The 21,604-nt window shown below is 38.3% G+C and overlaps 1 protein-coding gene across 2 annotated transcripts in view; it reads right to left on the reverse strand.

The window, feature by feature from the left end:
- Positions 1-21,604, reverse strand: part of ksr2 (kinase suppressor of ras 2) — a 154,186-nt gene that overhangs the window by 79,662 nt on the left and 52,920 nt on the right. For both annotated transcript variants that reach the window (XM_022209952.2, XM_022209950.2), the window contains exon 6: positions 1,940-2,112. In XM_022209952.2, the coding sequence (XP_022065644.1) occupies positions 1,940-2,112 (173 nt within the window). The remainder of the gene's footprint in view (positions 1-1,939; positions 2,113-21,604) is intronic.

Below are 21,604 nucleotides of genomic sequence, written 5' to 3' on the forward strand. Positions count from 1 at the left end.
TTAAAAAAGTTTAAAATATCCAATAAATTTTGTTCCACTTCACGATTGTGTCCCACTTGTTGCTGATTCTTGACAAAAAATTAGAATTTCATATCTTTATGTTTGAAGCCTGAAATGTGATGAAAGGTTGAAAAGTTCAAGGGGGCCGAATACTTTCACAAGGCACTGTATCTGGCTCGTTGATTCAATTTAAAATTTTGAGTTTACTCAACTTGTTTCCTCAAGTTTAGTCAGATTAACTACACTAATTTTACACTTTCACAACTCATAAACTGTCTTACGTTTCTCAATTTAATTAACTTAAAATTATTTGCTGAGCAGCAGCAGAAGTTACAAGCCAGAGCCTGGAGCTGTAAATGTCAACGAAAAATATATAATTACAAAACCAAAAGTTTGTCTCCTTCATTTAAGCCAACAAAAGCAGAGTGCAAGTAATCTGCTTTACAAATATTAATAGATTATTAATAAACAGTTTTTTGGTTTTTTTTTTTTTACAGTAATGTCTCTGTAATTGCAAACATTTACATATTGATAATTTGTTCATAACAGATAGGATATGTCCTTGTTAATGGCTTAACAGGCTTAGAAGGATTAGTAAAGCACTTATTCATATTTAATAACAATTGATTTAAAGTATTAACCTCCTTTTAAGAGTCCCTTATTGGAAAACAAAAGGCCTCCTCACTATGGGATGGGCCCAACATTACAAACATGTACTTGTACCACATTAGCAAGTTTGCTACACCAACAAATTCACATCCACACAAGCGACAAATTTAAGGAAAAACCTGAAGCACTGACCCCTAGAGTGAGGCGATTCAGTGGTTCTGTTACGGTGCATTTGTTTTGATAGATCACCTTTATCCACCAACGAAACATTTCTGTCCTGGTGGAGTCACTTCCAGGGGTCACTAAATGGTTTAATGAGGATTAAAATGATGCAAATCACACACTGAGGCCTTCACAGTCATCGGACCTCAACTTAACTGAATACCTTTGGGTGATTTTGTATTTGATAGCACTCTCCACCACCACCACAACACCAAACAATCCTTCCAGTAGACTTCCACAGACTTGGAAAAATCAATGCAAAGTTGCATTTAAGCAGCTCTAATGGCACATGTTGGATTTTTCTTTTAATTTGCCACCCATCTGTATATCAACATTGGCTCTTGTAATCTCGGCCTTTTGCAGGTCTTTGTGTCTCTGTCCTCTCATGCATACAGAGTGACTGATTATTCTATGTCATGCCTCCACCGCCCAATATGCACCGCTGAGCCCCGCATACCGGTTAGTGCAACTATTCCCGACACTAGGTGACGGCCATTCATCACTCCTTTCATTGACTAGACTTCCATTACTTTCTGTTTCTCTGTCGTTCCCCATCTCCTCCTCAATCTAATGGCTTCCACATTATGCCCATAATGTATCAGCCAATAAGGCTGCCGATGTGCAGCAACACACCACCTCTGGTCATTATGGCATGGCCTGATTATTCATTTGCTGCATTTACCAACAGAGCTGCACTTAAGTATCTTTAACAGAAAGAGTAATGGACGCAAGAGCAATAATGGTTTGCCCAGATGTCAAGGCAGACTGGCATAAGAAAGTGCAAAACAGTTGATTTTTGAACAAAATTAAGACAAAATACTCACACGCAAAGCACAAGATAAGACTATTTTATCTTCCGAGATGCAATAAAGACCAACTTTTGGTGATAAAAGTGCAGCTACAAACACCAAAGTGAACTAGACTTTGTGACTTGACCTGGCTGTGAGAGGAGAATGACATCCCTAAAATAAAACATTGCCGGCAAACTAAATAAGCAGATGTCAGAAGGGGATGGAAATAAGAACGGGATATATTAAAGGCATTAAAAAAAATCTCATTTCATAAAAGCCCGAGTGCGAGCCGATTAACAAAAGATGAGTTCACTCACTTGCAGAGGGTGTTTCAGCATGGACGGGAGGTGTCGAAGGGATGAAGGAGGGGAAGAAGAAGGATCGCAGAGAACGTTCGGTGTGGAGGGGTGAGCGCTGCGTGGGCAGATTCTCACAGCTGCCCACACTGCTGTGGATCTTAAGGTTCAAGGGCTTGGTCTTCTTCTTGGCTCTGAGGGAAACAAGACAAGAAAAGAAAAAACGATGAGATGGAGGTATCACTGTGAATAGCATCCGACCGGTCATTCAGTCAAGGTGCAAATGTTACGGAGAAACGACCAATTTCTCCATCCAGAATACTCCACATACATAGAATATAATGGAATTCAGCTGCAAAGACATGTCGCCTTTTTGAGTAAACAGTGTGACTGCTTTTGTTATGAAAAAAAAGTCTCTCTGCTCCCACCAGTAAGCATCATTATTATTGTCTCCACCTACACATGCTGCATACCCCACCACCGAATGCAACAAGTTCACACCAGCTCCTGGAAAGGTATGAAATTCAATCAGGTGGACAATACAAGGAAAGAGAAAGTGAGAAAAGTGTGTCAAGAAAAAGGAGTAAAGTACTGAGAGCACAGACTGGTGATAAGAGTTTAGGATTAACTGAATTATGGTCAGTATAATTTGGCCTTTACAAGAATTCACAAGAACCTGCATTAAATTAGGTGATTTACTTTAAATGGAGCAAATACTTGTGTAGTCACTTGTTTTGTTTTTTTTACATTACTTATTTTTTAATAATTGTCTGTTCTGACTTTGACATGAAAGAGTCTTTATTGTAAATTGTATGTATATTTATATTAATCACCTATTGTATGTTTTAGATTTTTGAGAAACATTACTTCGCAGAAATCTGTTTTCATTTTGACAGGCAGGTAAACTGTACACATTTTTATGCATCCACTTATTTTACATTATTATTTTAAAATAATTTACATTACACTGCAGAAATCTGTTAGGGTTAGTGTTTGTAAATTCTGCAAATACACATTTTTGAATAATTAATATTAATTTGCAAAAATTGATTTTCTCTTTGACATGAAAGAGTCTTTTGTTGTTCATTTTCTAAACATTTCACTTTCAAAATGTTATATATTTTTTAAATCATTGATACTGTGTTGTAGAGATATATTTTCATTTTGAGATGAGTCTTGTTGGAAATTCTGTGAACAGTCTTGCAATCACTTATTTTACATTTTATATTTTTAAATAATTGAATGTACGTTGCAGAAATCTATTTTCACTTTGACATGAAAGACTTTTTGGTGAATTCTGTGAACATTTATGCACTTATTTACATTTCATGTTTTCAGTCTAACTTACGTTATGTTGTAGAAATCTATTTTCACCACGAAATATAAGTATGCTCTTTTAAAAATCTGTGAATACATTTGCAATCACCTACTTTAAATTTTTACATAATTATCATAATTACATATTACTTTGTAAAAATCTGCTTTCACTTTGACATGAAAGAGTCTTTTTTTTGTAAATTCTCATTTTTAAAAAAAAGCCTCCACAAATTGACCACTATTCAATGGTGAAAAGAAATTCAAGGAGATAACGTTCAAGGGAGGTGAGTACTTTTTATACTATAATTTTTTCTGTTTTACATGAACATTTGGAGCTTCTTTGTTTTGATTATCTTCACCACACCAACTTGGCAGGACTCCAATTACCTGCTAAATAACTCCCGCGAACTTGTAATTTTGCCGCACAGCCACACAAAACGAACTCTAAGTGTGATAGCGCACTAAGCCAAATTAAGTACGGTGCACTGAAACGGTGTAATTATGGGATTAAGGGATCATGATATGTCGTGCAAAGCTGAGTGTCGTGTTCATAGGATGACTACAAAGCTACAGGCGTCAGGCCAGGAAGAAAACAACCTGCTGACAGGATGAGAAAAGCATGCAGGATGGCTGGACAGAAGATCACACAAGACGACACAAAGAATAAAAGAAAATAATTTGACATGAAAGCCTCCTTTGATGCATTACTTACTCATGTATTTTTTGTCTGGAAAGTGACAGAATGGCAGAAAATTGCCACTTTATTACAGTGGTGAAGCAGCAATGACACAGTTCCCATGTCTAAAAGGGGAACATGTTTACTTGGGTAACAAATAAGTGAGAAGTAGGCTCATTTTCCTATAGATTTTTTATAATTCTCTTTGCAAACAGAGCCACCAATCAATGACCACTGCAATAGAGGATGCAGGTTTAAGATACTTCTGCAATGCAAACCCTGAGGATGCATCCATCTTCTGTATACAGTCCACAGGTAGCACAAGATGGAATCCTTATTTAACCTGCAGGGTCATGATACAAGCACAGTTTAAACCTCCTGTTACGTTCATTTCTCAGAAACAGCAATGAAACCAAACCATCCCAAAAACCAGTGTTTATGTCTCAATATTAACTTTATTACCAACCATTTCAAATAATATTTAGTGCAGTGGTGTTCTTTACCTCTCACACATCATGGTTCAATGGGGATAATTCACTTGTTTTTCATAAAAAATGCATGTTAAAACTTTTTTTAAATGTACATTTGAAAGACCTACATATACAATATAATAGTTTGACAAGACATTGAGTTGTTTTTAAATTTTACATTTTCACCCTTTTTTTATGGAGTGGTGATGATAAACTAACACAAGACACTAATAGACTACCGTTCAAAAGACTGGAGTCAAGAAAAGCAGTTTTATTCAATGAATATGACATTAAATTAATCAGTCTAGATATTGTTAACGTGGTAAATGACTATTCTAGCTGGAAACAGCTGATTTTTAATGGAATATCTCCATAGGGGCACAGAGGAACATTTCCAGCAACCATCACTCCTGTGTTCTAATGCTACATTGTGTTAGCTAATGCTGTTGAAAGGCTAACTGATGATTAGAAAACTGTTTTGAATGGTAGAGTGTGCGAAATTAAACGTTTTCATTTTATGTGTTGATTACACTTATTAAGTCAACAAGAAGACGTTTCCTAGCAAAAAAAATACTTCAAACAATGTTGTTTGGATTTGTTTTACTTTAAAAATGAGACAATCTGACTTGCAACACAACAGAAAGGTTAAAAATACCCGTTAAGAAATCTAATACACCAGAACTGTAGAACCACTAATTCCTCATTATATGAAAACAGACAGATGCCCTTTAATCTCTTTAATTCCTGCCAGGTTTCATTACTTTGAGGTGTGTTTGACTAAGGCAAACCTTTCTGTTCCAATAACATCAAATCAATGAATTAATGCGGAAAATGCGTCTTACAAAGAAACAGCAAGAGATTATTGACATAGCTGGTAATCATTAACTTTCAGGAAATACTATAGGTTTTTAAGTAGTAGGTGATTCATTGACATTTTTAACAGAGGAAGATGATCCAATGGGTGCACCACCAGCAAATACAAGAAAGTTAACGAGGCATTCTGATCATTCGATATCCCCCATTTAAATTGCTTACTGGTTTCAAGCATTTTGAAAATATGCAGCTGAGGATATGAAACCTGTACAACCATTTTAACTTCATTTTGTGACAAGACTGAAGGGATCGAGGCTTAATTGTATCACATGACATCTAACAGCTGTCTGCAGCTGTATCCCAGCATTTCTACAGGAACTTGTAACCTACTTGAAAAATATCTTTTTAAACGAGTATTTTGTGTCAAATCGCAAGTCACCGATAATTTCCCATAATCACCAGCTTGTGTTTGTCATCTTGCTTGTATTTGTGGTGAAGACCTGTCATTTGAGAATTGAGTTTCAGAATTAAGTTTGGGATAATTAAGCTTGTGGAGCAATTTGTCTTCGTCGGCTTGTCACGGAGTTTGTTCTCCTGAAATTTCTGTGCAGTTCAGTGAGATATCCCCTTTTAAGTATGCAGATACTCAGGTGACAGCGAGGTGACTGTGAACTCGCTGAACCGAGCGACACAACCTACACAGCTCGGACTCATTATAAGAAAAAAATATGTAACTTAATGGAAAAATATCTCAAGTGACTCACAGGCTATTCCACCTGATTATTTGTTTATTATCTTTTTGGGCTCGGAACAAGAGCTGCGGTGAAGCCAAGGGCCTGCACCACAAAGCGAGATTAGTGGATTATCCGGCTGTCCTGGGGATTTACTCAGGTGTGGGGATGTGGTTGTCATGGGAACACATGCTGGACAAGTAGCCTGCTCCAGAGGTTAACTTCAGGGGAAGAGTCCACATTCACACTCAGACCGCCGGAAAAATTGAGTCCTCATTCCGACAGCGTTCGTAAACACATCCTGATGCGTGTCGTCACTGCAGCTCAGGAAAACGTGAGGTGACTTTGTGGGGATAATTGGAAATAAAAGCAGGCTATACCCTCCATTGTCCTTCATTAGAAAAATAATCTGCACGCTGTTAATTACCCCTCAGTAAATTATAAATGCAAAAATTCAGTCAGATAGACCTTATCAGCAATTAACTACTTTCCTTTTCCCGTTTCCTCTCTTCTAGTTTTAACTTTCTTCAGTCGTCCTGAGTCAAAAAGAAAACACGTTTCACTGCTGAAGAAATTTTACCTGAAATACTCACCATCATTCTTATACTTATGTACTGTCTTGCCAGCATTGCCTTTGAATATTTGGCAACCCAGTCCCCTCAAAATCACATTCCTACACAACTTAACTGCATTCTCAATGAGATTTTGAAGAAAACATGTTTTCTGCCAGACTAGGTTTGTCCCAGAAACATTTCAAATTAAGATATTTTTTTGTATTTGCATGAAAAGGTTTTAGAAAAGCACAATTTAGGGGATAGATGCAAGAATATTTCCAAGTCACTGACTATCCCTTGGGGTAAATTTAAATCCTTCACTAAGATATGGAAAGAATATGACACATGTATTAATCTGCGTAAAACAGGCAAAAACTAAATGACTGTGTAAGAAAGATGCCAGTGAAGTTGGCTACCAAGTCACCTCTTCTAAATGAGTTTCACATTTCAGCAGCTATTAACAACTGTTGGTTGTTCTTCACCAGTCAAAGCTTTAGGACTAAGAGGCAAAAAGACTGGTGAAATAACTCATTAAATCTGGAGTTCACCAGAAGGCATGCCAGAGACTCTGAAGCTAACTGGAAGGTTATTTGGTCTGACGGGACCAAAATGGAGCTTTCTGAACATTATATGAATGGTTATGTTTGGTGGAAACCAAACACTGCACAAGAACTCTCTTTTCTTTGCATGAACAGCTTCACAGGAATACACCAAGACTCAGAAACACCAATGCTAGACTCCGTAAGGGCAAATAAACCAAAGTAAGTACAAACAAAAGGCCCATTCAGACTGGTTTTGTTCCTCTAGGGATGATTTTAAAGTTGTGGTAGCCAGTGATTATACTGTCTCTTGGAGTGTTTGTATATATGGCAATTTTATCGCCATAGATCCTCCTCACCATAGAAATAATTAGAGCTGCAATTGCCTACAATTTTTCACTGAACTTGTTGGTTTAAAAACCGTTAGGAAAGCATTTGCTTATTTTTTTAAATTGGATTTGTATTTCCTTCAACCTCAAGCTGAAATTTGTGTGAAATAACAACACAAAATCAAAAATGCCAATATGTAGTTCTACTATGAAGCCAATGAGAAGTAATTAAAGCCATCAGTAGATATGACAGTAGGTACTAGTATTCTCCTTTGAGAGTTTTTTGTTTTTGGTCTGTATTAAATCACATTTTGGCAAGTTAACACTACTAAATTATGCCAACTTAACTATCAGCAGTACGGAGAACTATCACAGGAAAACTAAGAAAAAACTTAAAATTGTGACAATTCTCTGGCAGGTTCAGGAGCCTAATTTCGAAGATTTCTAAGCGGATTTATGGGCATTTATTCACAGTGAATTTGGGAGATAATGATGTCCTCGGGAAGTGGAAGTAACGCTGAATGAAATCAATATGAGTTCCATGTCTGTGTGTTCAGACTTCAGTAAAGGAACAGAATTCTCATTTGTTGCATCCTCTTCATTTGCCCCCTGTGTCCACCCGCCTCCCCCAAACCCCCCCTGGAGGAGACCTTTGGCTTTATTTTTCCTGCAGAACATCCATCCCCATTACAGACCACATCCTGCAATTTCACAATGGTTAAAATGTCATCTGGAATGAGGAGCGCAGTGAATATTTGATTCCCCTGCATCCCTTTGTAATGTTAATCTCGTTCCAGTGGGTGTTTTTATTTGAACTTGCCTCATGAAAGAGACCCCAGGAAGCAAAGCAGGCATGTAACTACACACAGCTAACCTCAGGTGTGCACACATGCAGAAATATCTGCACAAAAAAACATCTATTTAACTTGACAGGAGAACATTGTGGCCTGAAGTTGGACATTATCAGATTCACAAGTCTATAAAGCGATGTCTGAGTGATGCGCACACACATCCTGTAAGCCGTCGAGACAGTGAAGGACAGGCCACAGAGATGTTTGAAACTGAGCTAGAAAGACAAGCAATAGACGCAGCAAAATGAAAATGTGAAAAGATGTGCGTCGGACTAGTACCAGAGTAAAGTCCAGAACGTAGACAAAAGCAGCAGATCTATGTAGAAGACATTGTTTGGAATTCAAACAGACACAAACCTTGAAAGAGACAAGCGAGAGAAGTATTTAAAAAAGGCAAGAAAAAGCAAGCTTATCCATGAAAAACTGACTTTTTAAAAGTACGAAAATGAACGCTCAGAGTTCTGACTTATCATGCAAAGTAACTGTCATTAAGTGTTAAATCCCACAGGAATTTTTTCCTCCCATGCCGGTCTCCCACTCCCTACACTGAGTCATGCAATTAGACCTGTAAACCAGCCCAGCACTTCACTCCCATCTCCCGCAATAAGGAAGCAGCCTGCAGGTTATCACTTCTCCGTCATAGAGCTTTTGTCAGCTATTCCGATTAGCCCACTTTATGCAATTTGAATCTAAATTAAACCATTCATCTCCCCGCATGCATGCCTTTATCCTCTCCCCCAAACGATTTGTAGACGTTCAGTGAGGGGGGAAAAAAAGTGAAAATGAATGTAGAGGGAAGGGAGAGGATTCCCAATTTTGGTTTTGAAAACGGCTGTCGGTGAAGGCAGGCAGGCAGAGGGAGGAGGATGAGGAGGAGGAGGAGGGCAGGACTTTCAACTCCACAGTTGTTAAAGCGTCTTTTCAGATGCTTGTTTCTACTCAGCATATGAAAAGTTCGTGAAAAAAAGAAAGTTGAAGAATACACAAAAGACAGACGAAGACGAAGAGGGAGGTGGGTGACTTGTCAAGAGAAATCAGCAAAGGTGTGAATAGCTGAGTTGTCCTTTGATCTGGTGCAGAATTGTACATTATGATACATCACTCACGGATGGAAATCACCGCATGTTTGTGTCACGTTTCAGGTAGCATTTCTGAGTCTTTTTATTCCCCTCCGGGTTTTCTGTACTGAGTAAACAGGAACATCAAAGCTTTTTTCCCCCTACAATATCATTCAGGCAGCTCCATCTGACATATTGTAGTGATTAAATTATCCATTGTGTCATGTTTATTACCTGCTGAGCTGCTAATTTCTTATTCATAGACTTTCTTTCTAGTTATATCTTGTTATAATGACCCAGGTTTTTCTGGGATTATTGGTTCAGTTGCATCTATTTTGAAGTGAGTGAAGTGCAATATTAAACTTGCCTAACAAGCGACCAAAAGTTATGAAAATGATATTCCAGACAGTGTTTCATGTGAGGGTTTGATATGGATTGTCATTAGCTCTAAATGTGGGAGTGGGCCGAGTAGGGATAGACTGATATGAGTTTGTCAGGGTGATTATTGGTAATCAAGAAAGGCCAATAATCAATGTTTGGAACTGATATATACTACAGTTCAAAAGTTTGGGGTCACTCAGAAGTATCCCTATTTTCATTTTATTGAAGCTGGAAAAAGCTGATTTTTAATGGAATATCTCCATAGGGGTACAAAGGAACACTTCCAGCAACCATCACTCCTGTGTTCTAATGCTACATTGTGTTAGCTAATGGTGTTGAAAGGCTAATTGATGGATAGAAAACTCTTCTGCAGTTATGCTAGCACATGAATAAAAGTGTGAGTTGTCATGTAAAACATGAAATTGAAATTGTGTGGGTGACCCCAAACTTTTGAATCATAGTGTACATTCGATGTAACGTTTTCCAGGATGTGATGGCAGAAACTTGTCATATATAACTAGGTTTCTTCATTAATACTGAATATGTAAAATAGAAATAAGAGTCCGTTTATGAGGGATCGACAGTGATCAGTTTGTCTCCTGCAGTTACATTGGTTGTTCTACTGTTTCCTAAATCTTTTACTGTTCTATCACTTTTATTTCCCACTAAGGATGTTAAATGTTAAAGCATTTTTAATAATTGTTTTCCTGACTCTGTTTTAGTTTAATCTTTGGCTGCCTTCTAACTTAGATGCCAGCTGTTAGCATAGCCTTAGTCACTGTGGAAGAAGTTAATTTCCTGGTTTGTGGCAACGGCTTGAGTTTCTTGTTCAGTTTTTGCTGTTTGAGAGATATTTCTGAGACCACAGAGTGACGACAGACAGACAGAGGAGACTTTAGTTCATCAATAATCAGCCAATAATTTACTGATAATGATAATCAGGAAAACGCGACATATCGGACACAATAATTGGCCAAGCCGATAGTTGGGTCTTTCCTTAGGGCACAAAAAGTACAAAAAATTTTAGAAAGTATATTCCTCAAGTATAAACTGTCAACACAAACGTCTGAATGACTTTTTGGTTTTAGGCAAACTGTAAGGTGGGTTCAAAGTTTCACTTTAAATTTTCCTGGATGGTTTACACTTCTGAAAGACGAGATCTGCACTTCACGACATGCAAGTAAAAAAAAAGAAAGAAAAAGAAAAAAAAGAATCTGACATTCATCCACACACGCATTCATCCACCCACTACTTCCACAGCCTCTTTCCTCCCAGCACTTGCAGAAGCACTAATTACAGTGACACCTTCAAGTAAAAGTTCCATTTGATCAAGGACAGTGGTAAGAGCGGGAGAGCAGCGATCCTTCAAATGGCACATTTTCTTCACATTCTCACATATCAAGAGGATTTTTAAAAAAGGGTCATGAATATTACACAGCTTTCTGCCTAACTAGTAAGCAAGCACTACCCAAATGACGCATCTCAGCAATGATGCTGCGATACTACAATTCATCCGAGCTCTATCTAATTAACACCTGTGTCCATGTAGGAGAGTGAATTACTTGCAGGATTCCATACCTCCGCTTTTAACATCAGAAATATGCAAGTGAGCTCTGCTGAGACCCATATGGCACCCTGTTGCTTTTTATGCAAATGGAGCTGTGGAATAATATCTCTGGCAGCCACTGCTCTTTGCTGCTTTAATAAAGTTGGTGGAAAATGAAATCAAGGTGGCTTGAATAATGATTACAACCCAGAACTACTGAGAGCCCTTTGAGCAGTTTCATCCGAAGCAGGGTGTCTTGCTTTCAGAAGTCTGCAGTGTCGAGCCTGTGCTGAATATAAGCCGGCAGTCTGGCAGGTAGGCTTTTTATGTTTCTTTCCTGAGGCGGTGTTGCAAAGCCAATGACAAACTTAATCTAAAAGGAATTTCCCCTTTGTTAATTAAAAAGCTCAGTGTATTTTCCAAACCTTACATCTAGATTTTCTCTAATTTTATGTCTCGTACACAAAGGCTCGAGTGTATCTAAATACATGTATGCGATATGATGAAACTGTACAATTAATATGCTGCTATTCATATATTATTATAAAGACTACCCAAAACATTAAAACCACCTGGATAATATTGTGTAGATCCCCTTCGTGCCACTTTATTTGTCATGAATGCTCCATTTCTTTAGCATTTGAAAAGTTTGGAAGATGAATCAATGCTTCGGGCTCATTTCTTAGCAGTTTAAGTGAAAAGTCAGAGCACATTATTTAGATGGGTCAATTTTTTAATTGTTGTGGATTCTTTGTGTATGTACACACTCTTGAACGATGAGGCAATCTTGGTAACAATCATTGCAGACCATGTTTTTCTTTTTTTTGAAGGTAGAGGCAGCAGCATGCATTGATGTCTCCCATATTTTGTTATTTTATGTCACAGTAAACTTCCCAAAGCAATGGGAATGCAAGAGCATTTCTAAAAATAAGTAAGACGGAGCAAAATACAGCATGCCACATCATCAAATGGGAGGTAAATAATATCCCCAGGTTAGCCAAACTTATGTTGAAGAGAAAACAAAGATGAACTGTGACATTACTACACAAACTCTCCATAATGAATTAAACTTTATCTTCCATTCATAACTGTTTTCAGGCAAAGGAGGGACTGTTAGCCCACTTTCCTTATGGATATACATAGCATCAGTTTTGTTATATAATCTGGTTAAATTATTAATGAGTTTAAAATGCGTGTTTGAGACTTTATTGGAGCAACATCCCCTTACTCCATCTATTATCATCGTATCAGTCACAACTTTAAAACCACTGACAGGTGAAGAGAACAACACTGACTAATCTCATTTCAATGTCACCAGTCAGGTCTTGAAGTTAATGTGTCGGAAGCACGAAAAAAATCAAGAAATTTAAGGATCTGACACACTGGGAAAAGGAGCTACTTATGACGGCTAGACGACTTGGTCAGAGAATCTCCAAAGTCGCATATCTTGTGGGTTGTTTCCAGTATTTAGTGGTTATTGCCAGCCAAAAGTGGACAGAGGAAGGACAACCAGTGAAATAGGACAAAGTAATGGGCACCCAAAGCTCACAGATACACATAGGGATATAAGGCAATGTTCGGTTGCTTAGTAAACCATGGATTGCCTTGACACTGTTGCAGACCACATATACCCCTTCACGGCAGCGGTAATCCCTCATGGCAATGCCCTGTTTCAGCAGGAAAATGCTCGATGCAACACTGCAAACATTGTTCAGGAATAGTTTGAGCAACAAGACAAAGAGCTGAAGGTGTTGACTTGGCCTCCAAACTCCCTTGAATTCAATCTGATCTAGTATCTATTGGATGTGCTGTGAAAACAAGTCAGATCTGCCGAGGTCCAACCCCACAACTTTCAAAACTTAAAGGGTCTGCTGCTAATGTGCTGATACCACCGGATACCTTCTTCTTTGCAACGTTCAAACTTCAACAGCTTAGAGCTTTTTGGCAGACCAATACACAATATTAGGCAGGTGGTTTCATGTTTGTGGTGTATATTTTATACAGTCCAAATTATGAACCTGAGATTATTTTGCACCTTGTAGCTTCAAACATGAAAAAAACTGCAACCAAACTGTTGCAATAAAAGGTTCCTATTTGCAGTGTTTCTTGCATTTACAATATAGGCGATTAAAGGAAACAACACCAGAGAGTTGGGGTTAAGACGGTAGATTTAGAGTTATCAAACGCTGTATTTGCAAACCTCATTACTTTGCTGCCTGTAGAAGAAGCCACTAAAAACACACGTAATACAACGGTTGCTACCCAACTGCTACGTACGAATTATGAAGACTCTAGCTGCACTACTTCAGTTTAAACACTGACAACACGGTCGCACTGCCATTTCACAAAACTATTAAATCCAATGACGTGTTATTTCATACATGGACACAGAGAGGGCCCTATCTTCCTCTAAGTATTTGTGCATTGCAGCTAATATTGTTCTGGCTCTCATTTGATGTCACACCATGACAATGTCTGCAGATCACCTGTTGAGATGGTTGGATGATAATAACAATATAAAAAAAAGTGCTCTCCTTCCTTCTCTCTCTAGTTATCTCCTCTTTAACTGTCAGCCTCTCCTACTGGGATATGGGTGGGTGTCTGTGGGCTGTCAGAGGCCAGGGGAGGCACAGCGGGGATTTAAAATCATATGTGTGGATTGGAAAGTGAACAAGAAGCTGAAGAGACAGCGTGATACCCAAGGTGAGAAAGAAGGGGAGAGACAAGGGATTGGAAAAGAAAGCAAAGCCTGAGCGAAGGACTGAAAATAAGAGGCAGGGAGAGGAGGTGGGGGAGCCAATGACCAGATGAAAAGCAGGACCAGTTCTGGACCAGAGGAGCGACAAGCGGACAAGAAGGCAGACCGTCACAGGTTGTCTTTTTAGTAGCTTATCAGGGATGTGTGTTGGTGCAAACAACACACTGTTTGGTTAAAAATGTTTCATTTCTATGTGTTGTTGATATGTGAAGGCAAAGATGTGGTAATGGTGTTTTACGTTTTCTTTCTGCAGGGTTGTTATCTGCTTGCACACCAGTAAAACAACAGACGTTTGTTTGCAAAACTTTAAGTATCACTGGTATTTGTACTACAACCTTAAACTACTTTAAGTATTTGCCAACTTCTTTGTTCTATGTGTTTGCAAACTCCATATCTTTGGGTTTCGGACTGTTGGTTGGACAAAACTATCAATCTCTTAATTTTATTTTTGGCTGTAGTTGCCCTAGTAGCATAGCTCTAGGGATGTCCATATCTGGGAGGGGGAGGGGGGGGGGGGGGGGGGGGGGGGGGGTTCTATCTAATTCAAGAGTCTGAGGTCAAACAGTGTTGTTTGCTATACAGATTGTGTTAGGAAATAAATTGGCCTCGACTCTTGCACTAACAGCCACATTCGCAGGCGAAAAATCTATATTGAGATGGTGGACCTGGTAAATATTATACCTGCTAAACAACACAAGTCAACATTGTTACTGCGAGCATTTAGCTTAAAACATAGCCCCACAGACTTCATCCATTTTAACAATAAATAGATTAATATGGTTTATTTTGGTGCCTGAGAGCAGCACAACATAAAGTCCATCGGGGTCAAAGTAAGGACTCTGTAGACAGTAAGTATAGCATGTGAATCTGTGAGTGAGCTTGAGGTACTAAGAAAAGAAAGTTCACACTCTGTCTCAGCATTAATTAGTGGGCTACAAATTTAGACTTCATTTGCAAGCTACTAGCTCGAGGCGGAATTCTTTTGGTTCATTCCGTTTACCTTGTCTCCAACAGTTGGTCCATGATCTCTGCTGACAGGTATGCTACAAGTCCATGGGTCAGATGCTTGACTCAAGATTCAAACCTCATAAGGCTAAATAAAGTGTCCTATCTCCTAGCATTTCATCAGATTCCTCTTAAGGTCTCATTGGGGATTATCTAATGAAAGATCTTGAATCTGTCGAACTGTTAAACAACAGGACTGGGTTCCAGCAATGGAAATATACAATATACAACAGAAAGTCAATATCACCTCAATATGAAATGGTTCAAAATTGCATCTCGTCTAAGTAACTGCAGTATTTCTAAGTGGACAAGTAGAGTATTTCATCTTATGAACAACTGACAACTCATTCTTTTGAAAGTCTGTATCGAAGTTGAAACTTAATGCAAACTAGTGAAACAAAACTGAGTACCTGTGATCTGATGTGAGCCTAATTGCACGAATATGGTTATAAAAATGACCTGTGAACACTGAAGCTTCCTCGACTAAACTGTGAATGTGTGTCATTCGCATGCCTACATCATGGCTCCAGATGGAAAAGAATTTCCAGAGGAATTTAAAATTCTGATTGTCAGATTTCATAAAGATGGAAAAGGATATTTGAAGATCAATACCCAACAAAAAAAAATCTGATGAAAAGCAGTTGCAGCAGTAATCAGGAGGTATAGAATAAGCCATAGTACCACTAATCAGAGCTGCAGTGGTTATCCCCCTAAAATGACGGTGACATGCACAATGTAGCTCTGAAAAACCAAAAGGTAAGTGCTTCAAATTTTGCATAGACGCTACCAGTGGAAATCTGAGTTTCTGTGACAACTCAGACAACGCGACAAAGCGCATAATGTCAACCTCTATAGATGGCATGCAAGATAAAAGCCCCTGTTTTTTTACTGGACCAAAAGTGTGACATGAAACTTTGCTAAAGAGGGTGAAAAGAAGCCTGATGAATGTTGGATGGAGTTTCTTTGGTCAGATGAGGCCATGGTGAAAGACATAAACCTAACCAAGACCACCACAATGAATGCATAATCTCATCAGTGAAGCACAGAGGTGGCAGTGCGAGGATTTGGGGGCTACTTTCGAGCAAAGATTATTAGGAACATGACATTTATACATGGCACCCTGAATTTCTGTGGACATATCAAAATACTGGTTGACAAGATGACTCCCAGTCTGCAGAAGTTCAGCAGAAAAGCAACAGCCCAGCATGATAACGATTCAAAGCACACTGCAAGAATCACACAAGGGTTTCCAAAGCAGGAAAAAGCTAAGCTGTGTATTAGATTGCAAGTGCTGCAGTTTGTCTGAGAGTGTTTATACAAGATGTTTTCACTCTTGGATGCAAAATAGAGTTTAAAAGAAGAGATGCAGTAAGGTTTTAAGAGGACAATAAAGTGTAATCCAATCTAATATACATGGGTGCGTTCTTATAGATATAACGTCTGGTTTAAGATTTTAGTCCTCCAAGTCATGAGCCATTACATCTCAATAACAAGAGCGAAGAGCCACTTACTTTAACTGCAGCACCCATTTTTCTCCCTGCAGGATGCACTAAGCTGCACTTCTTCACACTTTATAATGTAATGAAACCACAGTAAAAAAGAAAAAGAAAAAAAGAAGTATAGTAAGGAGAAGTAGAGACAAAGAAAAGTACCATTGTTTTTCAATTAAATGTGATTCAAGTAGTGTTTTGACCCTTCTACGATACGATTAATTGAAACTTTGTCAAAGTTTGCCTGCTCAACTTTGGTTGAATTAGACGGCACTTTGTTTTCACTTCTAAGCAGTAGAACATGTAAGTTAAAACAAAATAAGTCTACTCATTCTTAAGTTCTTCATTTTGGCACCATTGTACCCGCAGGCACGTCTGCCACCTGTGAATAATTTGTTGTTTCAAGAGACATTTTCTGATTCTACAAAAGAGTCTGTATCGAACTGGGAGCACAACTACAACTGACAATACATCGATTAGCCATTCTTCAGTGCTCAAACTCTCTGAAAGCCTAAAGTTGTGCAGTTGAGTGATGAAATTCACTTGGCGTCCAACTTTTGGATGTTTTCCACTAATGGACCGGATTCAAAAACTCTCCTCGTGTCTTTTGTACATCCAAATTCTCTCTAAGTGTACCTCATTTGCTGCTAAATTGTTTGGGATGAATAGGAAGAAAGAAACATTCATCTCCAAGGCTTTAAAATACAAACAGGTGTTCCAAGATCCGTTGTCACTACATGTAAAACTGCCCCCTCCAAAATTAATCACAATTTGATGTTGTTGGTGCTTTTCCCTCTTAATTTGTAGACATGTGCGTCTTGAGTGTTACATTATGGCTTTGAATCCGAACAGCAACTTCCTTTTGGTTTCTCCTGATGTTTTGTCACAGCGGAGTCAAAGACAGCACAGAAAAAGTTCATCTAAGTCCATCAAATGAATGACATGTCAATGTTTGTGTCAGTTTTTTAACCACATGGTCAGATTCTGTGTAATTGAAACACATGATGGGAAAAAAGAAGAAATATTGAGTTCTTAGCAAGGACACAGATTTTCTTCATTTTACTTTTGGCTCTAAAAGTTCCATTATTTTTGAAACCATGCACAACACATGTATAAAGCAGGGTATTTAAATACTTTCCCACGTTATTAACAGCAACAGAGATTTCAGTCCTATAGTCCATTTTCTACTGACACTAAAAAGTAATAACCATGTTCCATTATAACACTAAACTGCTGCCCAAATGTTGGATTCTACACTATTTAAACTGAACTCTGCTCCAGTTTCTGGTGCATCCAATATTCGGCAAAGTGCAGTGAGGTAAAAAAAAATGGACAATATTCAAACTCTGGAGTGAAGCTTCCAAAAAAATTTTGGAGTGAAAAAAGGAAATGTTTCCATCGTAGCCAGTCTTCATCAGGCAAAACGGTTTTGAAAGTTTTAATCCAATGTTCAAATTCTCTCCATTTTTCCCTCTGTTTCCTTTGAATCAGTGTATATGTGTGAGTACACGGTTTGAATCCCACACTGGAATGATAGACTGTGCGTGTAATACCGAAAAGGTAATTTCAGAATGCAAACACGCTGAATGGATACGGCCAAAGAAATATTGGCAATAAAATAATATTCAGATTTGGATTTGGTAAATGGACTACACTTACAGTATCTAGTGTTTTTTACCCGAGCGGCTTAAAAAGCAATTCACAGTTTTTCTCGTTCATACTGCCAGTTGGGAGCAACTTTGGAGTTTAGCGTCTTGCCCAAGAGCACTTCAGCAGTCAGGATTGATCTGCCTTCCATTAGAGCAGGAGTGTCATACTCATTTTAGTTCAGGGGCCAAATTCAGCCCAATTTAATCTGAAGTGGGCCAAGCCAGTAAATAGCATAATAATCTATAAATAATATATTCTTCCCTTTGTTTTAGTGCAAGAAAGTACATTCTGAAAACGGTCACATTTACTAAGGTTTCTACAAAACACGACAAACAACCTGAATGCTTTAAAGAAAAATAAGTTCAATTTCAACAATATTATGCCTCAGTTTATCATTTACACATTACGGTGTAGCTACAAAGGCACAAAACATTTAGTTGCAGGCATCTGAACAATATAGTATTTTATAACTTGTCAAGATCTAGACATCATTTTAAAATTACATTCATTTACACATCTGTATAGTAATCCTAACCACTTCAACTGACACTATATTGTTAAGTGTCTTTAAATATTTTCACAGAAAGGATTCATTTTCAACTTTGTCATTTTTACACTTTGCAAAATCATCCTGCGGTCAAACTGGACCCTCTGGGGGGCAGGTTGTGACCCACAGGCCGCATGTTTGACACCTCTGCAATAGAATATAACACATTACCACCTGAGCCACAGCCACATAGTGAAGGTTTAATATAATGGAGTTAAAACCAGCTAATGTGTTTAAAAAGCAAGTTATCTTTTTAAAAATTTTAATTTACACCATCTGTCAGACCCAGACACTGCCAAAACTGAAAGAATTCACAGGTTACTAACGTCCCTCCTCCTATTAAGCATCCATGATTGGCACTTCTATCAAGAAAATTAACCAAATTAACATTAAAATCGTAATTTTTCATCTCGATGTTTTTTTTCTACGTCTCATTTAAAAATTTACTAAAAATAAGCTGTTTTTATTGCCCAGATTCTGTAAAAACCAAAGAATTCTCCACTTCTTGGCACAACCGACAATCCATTAGTGACTCAGTTATGACCAACAGTCAGTGACAAAAACAGGATGTAATTGGCTGAACTGGGCTGTGTATGTACAGAGGAAAACAACTTAAAATGTAAGTAGTTCAGGGTCTACAGTGCATAGTCACCTTTTTTCCATTATTAATAACACCTGTGGGTGCCTGGAAAAATACTGTGCATGTTGATTCCATTTTTCACAAATTTATAACATAAATAATCAAAGAAATTCAACCTTTTCCTCCTTTTTATTTATCATTTCTGGCATTACAGCTTTATCATACAGCATGGAAGACATTTTTGAGTTCTCTCTGCTTCTAGTCATCGCCGTTCTGTTTCCATAGAAATGCAAGATTGATGTATTAAAATCATGTCCTGGTGATTATATGCATTATATTTGCATACTAACAGCCAGATGACTACCATTTTCACTTCCTGACAGTCTTGAAACCAGATACAGAGCAAGTATAGAAACGATTTCCTGACAGAAGCTGAGAGTTTAATTCTTTTAACTGTTGTTATGATCTTTCCATCTCTGTTTCCCACTCTGTCTCTGTGAGAACCACTGTGTTAGTGCATTGTTTCTGTGTGTAGAAACCTTATATTAAGTGTTAATTTATTCTCGCTCTGGTGATATAAGCTGAATTTAATGCAAAATGTGTAAGTGTTCAGCTAAATTACATCATACGTGTACAGGATAATACAACTCAGTCATTTGTGTCTTCAGCCTTCTGTCTCTCCGTGCGTTTGTGTTTCTGACGTGTATATTTTTCTCCGCGTCAAATTGAATCTGAATTTATTTTCTCAATTCGGTCGAAATGAAACCATAGCTCAAATTTGAAGCTCGCCAATCAAAGCATTAAAGCAACAAGCGCTGGATGCGAGAGCAGCTATCTGGCCCACAGCTGTGCAGGTTAAGTGGTAGTTTTGAAGCACAGGCAGAGCAGTAAATGACAGCGAGCCAGAGAAAGAGGAGGGGGTCATGGACAATATGGAACCTGGAGGAGATAATATCTGTCTGCGATTTTAACATCAAGGAGAAACACTGACATGAAAGCCTCCACTTGATGGCTGGAACGATAAATGATGGCAATAACTCGCTTTATGGTTGTCGGGCAGTAAAACAGTCATAGTACAGTTTAATAAATCAGACAGCAGCTGCCACTAGTTTGCTTAGTCTCTCTCAAAGTGATGTTTGACATAATTTCCACACTCCAAATCTAATATTCCCATAAGACAGATTGAAATGAAACTTTAATGATCATGTCAGGAAACTTCGTGTAATTAAATCAAAAGCAAAACAAGATTTCCACAAAATTAACTCGACGCCTGGAGCGCAGTTTAAATGCAATAAGTCTTTCTGGTGTTCAACTTGGTCACTTTCTTTTTTTTTTTCATCTGTGTTGAAAAGAATTACACAACTTTTTAAGGATAACTTCTAATCACCCACTTCAATCCTGTTCTAAGCACCAACAAGCTCCCACTCGTTCGCAAATCACCGCCGAAGAACCATCAGCCTAATAAATCCATTCTCCATCAGCAACAGTGGCATTTGGGCAATCCTCCTCTCCTAAACACTCATATAAATTCATAATCATGACTCCAATTTCTGGGCCGCCGGGGGAGGCCACGATGAGCGTTCATTAAGGCCGATAGATGGGAGGGAGGGATAGGAGCGTCTGGCTGTTACCGGCCTGGTGTTGACATCCCCTCTCACCTGAATTATCATTAATGGCACACGGGCCAAAGCCCTGATTAACATGGATGAGCTTTTGTCCACAGAGAAAAGCCTCCTCCACCCTTCTTCTTGCACAGACAAATACATTAATTCACTGCCCTGACATGCGTGGCTTTTTGAGGAATAACTACAGAGCAAACGTGCGGGGCCAATAATCCTCAGAGGTCAGAGGTCGCTGGGCAATGCGAGGACGTGGGTATCTTGGCAAATCATCTGGGGGGGCTGAAGCAAGCGAGGCGATAAAAGTGCCTTCTGATTACAAAACAGTTCATAAAACAAAGCTCAGTCATAAGGAACAGTTTCTGCTCCTGCATTGATTGTGAAATGTTTTGCTTCTGAGTGAGTTCATGGATTTTATTTATTTAATACTCTGCCTAAAAGTCTTTTTTTTTTAATCTTTGAATTGAACTGTTTGAACAATAGAAGATGTTGCTTCTATTTCAGTATCTTCTCGTCTCTTTAAGTCTCCACTTTGTAAATTATTCCTTCATGCACATATTTATTCATGCATGCAGATAGTCACCAAATTTGACTGTCATATGAAAAATCATGATTTTATGGAGCTCACGTCACACTATAATTGTAAAGACTGATATTGATGAACTGTAATTATATCCTCATAATGAATGCGGATGTAAAAAAAAATTGAAAAAAGTCATCTTCATTCTTTAAGTCCACCGTATGACTGGACATAATGTTTATGACCTTCTTC

This window comes from Acanthochromis polyacanthus, chromosome 7, assembly GCF_021347895.1.
Source record: "Acanthochromis polyacanthus isolate Apoly-LR-REF ecotype Palm Island chromosome 7, KAUST_Apoly_ChrSc, whole genome shotgun sequence".
Classification (NCBI taxonomy): Eukaryota; Metazoa; Chordata; class Actinopteri; family Pomacentridae; genus Acanthochromis; species Acanthochromis polyacanthus.